This window comes from Danio aesculapii, chromosome 8, assembly GCF_903798145.1.
Source record: "Danio aesculapii chromosome 8, fDanAes4.1, whole genome shotgun sequence".
Lineage (NCBI taxonomy): Eukaryota > Metazoa > Chordata > Actinopteri > Cypriniformes > Danionidae > Danio > Danio aesculapii.
The window spans coordinates 4,465,642-4,474,894 of NC_079442.1; the positions used below are offsets into that span (position 1 = coordinate 4,465,642).

The 9,253-nt window shown below is 33.5% G+C and overlaps 1 protein-coding gene across 1 annotated transcript; it reads left to right on the plus strand.

Moving 5' to 3' along the window:
* Nucleotides 1-227: 227 nt before the first annotated feature.
* Nucleotides 228-2,805, plus strand: nkx3-1 (NK3 homeobox 1). The gene is made up of 3 exons (XM_056464258.1): nt 228-446; nt 1,143-1,252; nt 2,355-2,805. Exons 1-3 carry the CDS (start codon nt 317-319, stop codon nt 2,670-2,672), a joined length of 558 nt encoding a protein of 185 aa, XP_056320233.1. The 5' UTR covers nt 228-316; the 3' UTR covers nt 2,673-2,805.
* Nucleotides 2,806-9,253: the final 6,448 nt, after the last annotated feature.

The following is a 9,253-nucleotide window of genomic DNA, read 5'->3' on the forward strand; positions in this document are numbered from 1 at the left end:
TATCACATTTTATAACAATAAAAAGTGTACTTTTTTACCATTGCTGTGTATAGACTTTATTAAGACTTCTCTAAGGGCAATCAGCAGTTGTGTCTGGTGTTTGACAGAATGATGGTCCACGAAAACGCATCTGTTTTAGCCATCAGGAAGCTGGACTGGTGATGTAGCACAGGCCGCTCCTCCAATAACAGAAGAGACACAAACGCTCACGCGCTATTTAAAGTCAAGCAGTCGAGCTGTGCAGAGTGAAAGTGACAATTACCAACCCGGAGAAAGACGCTTTATCCTTACCTTTATCAGGAGTTTAGCAGCTCAGATGGCGGCTTCAAACAAGCAGCTGACGTCGTTTTTCATAGAGGACATTTTATCCTTAAAAGAGGATAAAAAGGATGAAGACTCCTGCAATGCTGAGAGTGACAGAGACGACGGCACTGACAGACAAACAGGTACATTTACATTTACAGAACCCTGTAAATACATGTTCTAGGTTACTCCGTTAAGGTTAGACGATTTTATAACAAAACATAAAGGATAAACATGCTATAAATTGAATGTGTATCCAGGAATGTGAATATATTGACAGTTTACTTTAAATGTAAACAAGCGAATTGCACGTTAAAAAGATAGTTCACACACGAAACGTAAACTTATTCAATTGTTTACTTATCCGGCGGTTCATTCCGCTGTGGCGACCCCAGATAAATAAGGGACTAATCCGAAGAAAAATGAATGAATGATTTACTTATCCTCCACCTTTTCCAAGTTTCTGTTGAGTTTTTTAAGATATTTTGAAGAAAGCTGGACTTCCCAAACTATTGACTTCGCATTTGCTTTTCCTGGATGTCAATGGGTTTCCAACATTCTTCAAAATATCTTCTTTGACACTGAACAGAATTCAGAAACTCGTAAAAGTTTATAACCACTTGAGGGTGAGTAAATGTATGTAAATCTTCCTGTTATAGGTGAATTGTAAGTACATTTTCCTGTTACAAGTGAACTATCTTAGTTAATCCCGACATTATTTGAGCGCACGCAAGATATTTGTCAAATTTTTATATGTATTTCTGATTGAATTCCAGGTTTCCGGAGAGGAAACAAATGTTTATCATGCTAAAGTTGAATATCGTGTACTTACTTCACAGATTCAGCGGATGTTTGTCGGACTTCTGAGGATAAAACAGTGTCGTCGACAGAGATGACGGGGGGAAGCGGGAAAAAGAAGCGGTCGCGCGCCGCGTTCACGCACCTGCAGGTATTTATTTATTGATCTATTTATTAATTAATTAAGTTATTTATATTAAGTAACAAACCAACAGAAACCGAACCCACACAGGCAAAAGATAACAACAATTATGATAGTAATGTAATAACAGAGCAGTTATATAATACATGTGGTTCATTTTAAGGAATGTACAATAACGCTCCTAATGTATTTCCAGTTTTACATTTTCAATTTCTATAGCTTCTGAGAATCCAAAAAGGTCCACATATTAATAAATAATGTTATGATAGCTATTTTAACGTGAAAATATGATTGAATTACCACGTGTTACAGTTGGTAACAAGAAGGAAATGTTCATGAGCCAATGACTACATTGAGATGGTCTATAAAATGATATATTCCCAGTACTAGGTTGCAGCTGGAAGGGCATACGCTGCGTAAAACATATGCTGGAACAGTTGACGGTTCAATCCGCTGTGGCGACCTTTGATAAATCAGAGACTAAGTTGAAGGAAAATGAATGAATGAATAATAAGGGAAAAAAATGAAGAGGAAAAGTCAGAGTGTGTGTGTGAATGAGTGTTTACGTTTCCCTGTACACTCTGTACACAGTTGGAAGGGCATCCGCTGCTTAAAACATATGCCAGAGTAATTGGCAGTTCATTCTGCTGTGGTGACTCCTGATAAATAAGGCACTAAGTCAAAGGATAGTGAGTGAGAGTTAATGAAAGGAGGAAAAATAAATAAAATAAACGACTAAAGAGGAAAAACTTGTGTACTAGTGGCATTTCCAAAATAATTATCATAATATTCCAAAAAATAAATGATAAAATGGATGTGGATTTGAGAATTTTTGTTTGTGGATTAAGTGTAAAAAATAAAGTTAATAGTGTAGTTCTCTGATATTTTACCTTTATACACTCAAATTTTTACCTTAATACTTTTTAAAAAGAGCTGAAACAACGTAATTCTTAAGTTATTTATGGGACAACTTAATTGATTTACATTCAATCCACTTAAATTAGTAAAAAACTAATAAGTTAACTTTGTTCCTTCATGTCGCCCCAACACAAATCAATTATGTGGAACCCTGCATTGTTTACAGTGTAGTAACAAACTGTATCCCATGCAGGTTTTGGAGCTGGAGAAGAAGTTCAGCCGTCAGCGGTACCTGAGCGCACCTGAGCGCACACACCTGGCGACCGCACTGCACCTCACAGAGACTCAGGTCAAAATCTGGTTCCAGAACAGGAGATATAAAACCAAACGTAGACAGTTAACCACAGAGCATGGCAAGGACTACTTCCAGAAATCAGATGCAGCCGCTATGGCTGCTACAGAGGAGGACTTTTTCAGAGCATCACTTTTAGCGACAGTCTATAAATCCTCCCCTTACCGGCCTTACGTGTATGATTTACACGGACTGAGCATGTGGAGACCAGCACTGTGATGATAAGGACATTGGACTATGGGGACCCTCTCGGATTATTGTTAATAATATTCTTTATTTTGGTGAATTTTTTATTAAATAGTGTGTACAGCTTTGTATTCTATGTAATAAAGTATTTTTTTTTTCAATCAAATGACACTTCTTCTTTCAATCATACATTTTCTATCAATATTTATCAATTCTTTTATGGAAGAATGGATAACTATTGGTAGAAAAATGGGTCACACTTTATTTTGATGGTCCGTTTGTTGAATTTAAGTTACATCGCATCTACATGCCAGCTAATTCTCATTAGATTATAACTGATAGGTTGGGGTTAGGGTTAGAGTAAGTTGACATGTACTTGCAAAGTTTCTTATAGTCAGTTAAATGTATGTTAATGTCAGATATTAAGCAGACAGACTACTAATACTCAAATGGACCATCAAAATAAAGTGTTACCGAAAAATGTATTGTAGATTTACTTTTAAAAATCCTTGTAACAATTTGCACAAGTCAATTTTACTATCTTATGTCAGTAGGGGCAGATTTAACTAATAAGCGAAGTAAGCAGCCGCTTAGGGCCCCCAATAAATACCTAGAAATATAAATTATACATATAACCTTGTTTTTTTACCATAACAAATAAAGTTTTAATATAATTATTACATCTGTGCAAATTTCTTACACCCTCACTCATAGAGTCCAGCAGTCAAATCAAGTAAAGATTTAGTTTTAAAAACTATTTCCAATTTATTTATTGTTTTTAGTTGTGAATTCATTTTAAGGAAACAAAAATTTAAATATTGCATGAGGATACAACATTTAAAAGCGATTGAGTGATAAAGGAAGCAGTTTTTTTATGATTAAAAGGGTGTTTTTCAGATTGTTGGGCCCCATTTCTGAATTGCTTAAGGTCCCCAAATCATTAAATCTGCCCCTGTATATCAGGTGCAATTAACTTGTCAACATCATATAAATTTTACTTAATGTTTAAATTAACACTCCTGAATTAATAAGTAAAACTTAATTGATTATATGGGGTGACACGGGGGATCAGTTGTTAGCACTGTCCCCTCACAGCAAGAAGGTTGCCGATTCGAGTCCCGGCTGGGTCTGTTGGCGTTTCTGTGTGGGGTTTGCATGTTCTGCCCGTATTGGTTTCCTCCGGGTCTCTGATGAATAAAGGGATTGAGCCGAAGGAAAATTAATGATTAATTGATTATATTTAATTTTGAGTCTATGTTTATTTAAATGAACCAAGTACTGTCAAGGTCTCGTTTTAGCAGAAGGAACATTGCTTTTATCAATTTAAATAAATATTATACGTTACAAATTAGTACATTTGGTGTAAATTGGTTTAATTGAGACACATTTCCACTTGACGTGTTATTTGACTTTATTATAAGACAATTGAACCCAAGAGCAAATTTACCTCAAAAATGCTTACTGATCTGAGAGGTAGTGTTGCCCTGGTGTGGCTCAAACATTAATGCTAATAATAAAAAAAGACTCTAAACATGAGTGCTACTCGTCTGAAAGGTGGTAACCATAAAACAACCAAAATAAAAACATACTCAAAACTTGTGGATCGTTTCCACTGAGTGGTATGGTACTGTACGGTTCAGTTCGATACACTTTTATGGCCGTTTCCACTATCAAGAAGTACCTGAAAGCAAACCGTACCTTTGCAAAGGGTACCTAGCAGAACAAAAAGGTACCAAAACGCGGCGTTAGACGTGCAGCTGAATGCTATTGGTTAACAGAGATACATCACCAGCGCTTGCACACACATACGGACAATTTTATTTCATCCAATTGACCTATAGCGCATGTCTTTGGACTGTGAGGGAAACTGGAGCACCAGGAGGAAACCCACGCCAACACAAGGAGAACATGCAAACTCCACAAAGAAATGCCAACTGACCCAGCGTGGACTCAAACCAGCGACCTTCTTGCTGTGAGGTGACAGTGCTAATCAATGTGCACTGCGACATATCCATAATTAAAATTTACTCAATGTTACTAGGTTTGCAATGGTTATAAGATATTTAAATATTACAAGTAAATGAATATTAATATCGAACTCTTTCCACTCATTTCATTTATTACATGAAGTAAATTTGTAAAAATATTTCAATTTTACTTAGTAAATTCTAGTTATCCTTGACACTTGATATTACAAATTAAAAATTATGAGAGTTCGTTTATTAGATTTGACTACACCAAAAAGTCTTTTGTTTTTAAGTGTACTAAGTTTGGGTTTCTAACACGCATTTTATCTCACTAAAGCAGCCAATGCATAACTGCATATTTCTCTTATCTTGCTAAACACCTATAGCACGCTATACTGGATTTCTTCAGTTTATTTTTACTTTCATGATGAGACTAAGGAACTTAAAGGAAATAAAAGTTGAGTGAAAAGTTGTTTCAGTTACGTTTCAGTTTATAGCAGCTAAACAGAGCTATAACACACTATACTAGATTTGTTTTACTTTCAAAACACTGTGGAGCTTAAAGTAAATTGAGTGAAATATTGAGTGAAAAGTTCAGTTCGAGTAAAATAATGCAGCCTATTGGTTTCCAGCCTGATCTCACGAGGAAAAGTATTTTACGTTTTGTCAGTTTAGTAGCTAATTCGTACGAATTCGTACAAGCTGAGTCATACAATTTTAAAAAGGAGGCGTGGCACCCAACCCCGCCCCTAAACCCAACCGTCATTGGGTGATGAGCAAATTGTATGAATTACATCATACGAATTCATAGGAATTAGCCACTAAATCAAAAAGTTACGAATTGCTGTGAGATTGTGTTGTAGTTTCTGGTATCTATTATCAAACAAGTCAAACAAAATGGCTTTTTATGACATTTATCAACTCGTTTAGTTTAATGTTAATGTTTCAGTATATTTTATTGTGGCTAAACAGAGCTATAGCACACTATACTAGATTTGTTTTACTTTCAAAAGACTGTGGAGCAACACAATCTCACAGCAATTCGTAACTTTTTGATTCAGTGGCTAATTCGTACGAATTCGTACGATCTAATTCGTACAATTTAGTATGATTTGCTCATCCCTCAATGACAGTTGGGTTTAGGGGTGGGGTTAGGTGCCACGCCTCCTTTTTAAAATCCTATGAATTCGTACGAAATAGCCACTAAACTGACAAAACGTACAATACTTACGTTTTCTTGTGAGATCAGGCTGGTGGAGCTTAAATAAAATTGAGTGAAATATTGAGTGAATAGTTCAGTTCAAGTAAAATAGTGCAGATTATTAGTTTCTGGTATCTATTATTTATTTGCCAACCAAAAAAAGGTCAAATAAATTGGCTTTTTATGACATTTATCAACTTGTTTAGTTTAATGTTCATGTTTCAGTATATTTTATTGTGGCTAAACAGAGCTATAGCACACTATACTAGATTTGTTTTACTTTCAAAAGACTGTGGCTAAACAGAGCTATAGCACACTATACTAGATTTGTTTTACTTTCAAAAGACTGTGGAGCAACACAATCTCACGGCAATTCGTAACTTTTTGATTTAGTGGCTAATTCGCATTAATTCGTACGATCTAATTCGTACAATTTAGTATGATTTGCTCATCCCCCAATGACGGTTGGGTTTAGGGGTGGGGTTAGGTGCCACGCCTTCTTTTTAAAATACACTTTCGTACGACTGAACACTAAACTGACAAAACGTACAATACTTACGTTTTCTCGTGAGATCAGGCTGGTGGAGCTTAAATAAAATTGAGTGAAATATTGAGTGAATAGTTCAGTTCAAGTAAAATAGTGCAGATTATTAGTTTCTGGGATCTATTATTCGTTTGACAACAAAAAAGGTCAAATAAAATGTCGTTCTATGACATTTATCAACTAGTTTAGTTTAACGTTAATGTTTCAGTTTATTGCAGTATTTTTTATTGCAGCTAAACAGAGCTATAGCACACTATACTAGATTTGTTTTACTTTCAAAAGACTGTGGAGCAACACAATCTCACGGCAAGTCGTAACTTTTTGATTTAGTGGTTAATTCGCAAGAATTCGTACGATCTAATTCGTACATTTTAGTACGATTTGCTCATCCCCCAATGACGGTTGGGTTTAGGGGTGGGGTTATGTGCCACGCCTTCGTTTTAAAATCGTACAATTTCGTACGACTGAACTCAACAAAAAAGGTCAAATAAAATGTCTTTCTATTACAATTTTCAACTAGTTTAGTTGAACGTTAATGTTTCAGTTTATTGCAGTATATTTTATTGCAGCTAAACAGAGCTATAGCACACTATGCTGGATTTGTTTTACTTTCAAAAGACTGTGGAGCTTAAATAAAATTGAGTAAAATATTGAGTGAATAGTTCAGTTAGTGCAGATTATTAGTTTCTGGTATCTATATCAGCTAAACAGAGCTATAGCACACTATGCTAGATTTGTTTTACTTTTAATAGACTGGTGCTAAAATTGAGATTAAAGTTGAGTGAAAAGCTCTGTTCAAGTAATATGGGTTGGTCAATCATTGGCGTCTAGTTTGTGGTATATTAAATTATGGTGTATTGCAATTTAAACACATTTTTGATTAGCTTATCTAAACATTTATTAATCAGTATATTTTATCTAGACTCTAATTTTGTCTTTAATTAGGCTTTTAAAGTGATAGTTCACCCCAAAATTTTTAAATTCTCTTATCATTTACTCCCTCGCTCACTTAAAAAAAGAAAGTTTATTTCTTCTATTGAACACAAAAGTAGATATCTTGAAGAATGTTGGTTGTGGACCATTGACTTTCATAGTTATTTCTTTCCTATTATTAAAGTCGATGGATGCCGGCAACCTTCAAAACATCATCCCTTGTGTTCAACAGAAGAAAGAAACTCAAAAAGGTTTTGAACAAGTGGGGGTGGCATGGTAGCTCAGTGGTTAGCACTGTTGTCTCACAGCAAGAAGGTCGCTGGTTCAAGCTGGGTTGCAGCTGGAAAGGTATCCACTGTGTAAAACATATGCTGGATAAGTTGGTGGTTCATTCCACTGTGGCGACCCCTGAAGAATAAAGGGACTAAGTTGAAGGAAAATTAATAAATGTATTAGTGCATGAATGAGAGAGTGTATGGGTGTTTTCCAGTACTGGGTTGCGGCATCCGCTATGTAAAACATATGCTGGAATAGTTGGCAGTTCATTCCACTTTGGCGACCCCTGATAAATAATGGACTAATCCAAGGAAAAATAAATGAATGAAGTGTTCACTCGTAAAGCTTCAACACCACATGAGGGATAATAAATGATGAGGTCATGTTCAATTTTGGGTGAACTACCCCTTTAAGTGAAAGCCCTCATTATTTTAAATCTCAAAATCTCAACCATAGGCTAATTCCTAGAAGCTCTCCATTGTCAAACAAGGACTGCAATTATTCTTCAGCCTGTACACTTGCCACGTTCACAAGCCATAGCGGCTGATAAATCAAGAGAAGGATTCTTTAGTAAAGCATGCGGGCATGCTCAACACACACGTTTAACATTGCTACAGGAGATAGCAATCTCTTCAGCGCCCCTATCTTTGTCCAGTTCAACTTAAGTTGACTTGAGCAGCGCAATAGCTGAAACCGCCAGAACCGGAGGTGGTCTGTTGTCTGAAGCATACAGGCAGACTTCTCCGGGAAAGATGACATGATTTAACCCTAATCAGTGAGTCATGAGAAGAGTTTTGAAAGCCGCAGGATCTCCTAATCTGAACGCTAAACTGATAAAGGTGATATAAATAACAAATGAACATGGTTTACACACAAAATTCTGAAGCCCTAAAAAAGATAGTAATTTAAAAAAAACGGCTACATTAAAAATCTGTAACCTAATTAATAGTAAGATTACTTAATATGCGTTTTGTTGACATCACATTTTAAAATATTTTATTTTTATTCGTTTTATATCATTTTATTTTATTTTTATTTATTTTACTTTATTTGTGATATTGTTTTATTTTATTTTACTTTATTTTATATTATTTTATTTTTATTTATTTTACTTTATTTGTGATATTGTTTTATTTTATTTTACTTTATTTTATATTATTTTATTTTTATTTATTTTATTATTAATTCTTTTTACTTTTTATGCTTTTTTTGACATTACTTTTTTATATATTTTTATTTTTATTTATTTTATTTTATTTGTTTAATATTATTTTTCTTTATTTTATTTTTTTTTATTTTATTTTTTTACTTTTTATGCTTTTTATTAAACTTTTTAAATATTTTTTTATTTTACTTTTATTTTAATTAATTTATTGTATTTTATTTTTATTTTATTTTTTAATTTTTTTGTTTAATTTAATTAATAAAATTTTGTATTATTTTTGTTTATTTTATATTGTTTTATTTTTATTTAATTTATTTTTATTTTTAAATTTTATGCTTTTGCTGACATTAAGTTTTTTATTTTATTTTATTTTTTATATAATTTTTTTTCATTTATTTTATTTTTATTTATTATACATTATTTTATTTTTTATATAGTTTTATTTTTGTTTATTTATAATATTTTATTTTATTTTACTTTTGCTTTTTGTTGACATTACATTTTTTTTTTTTTTTTATGTAAAGAATG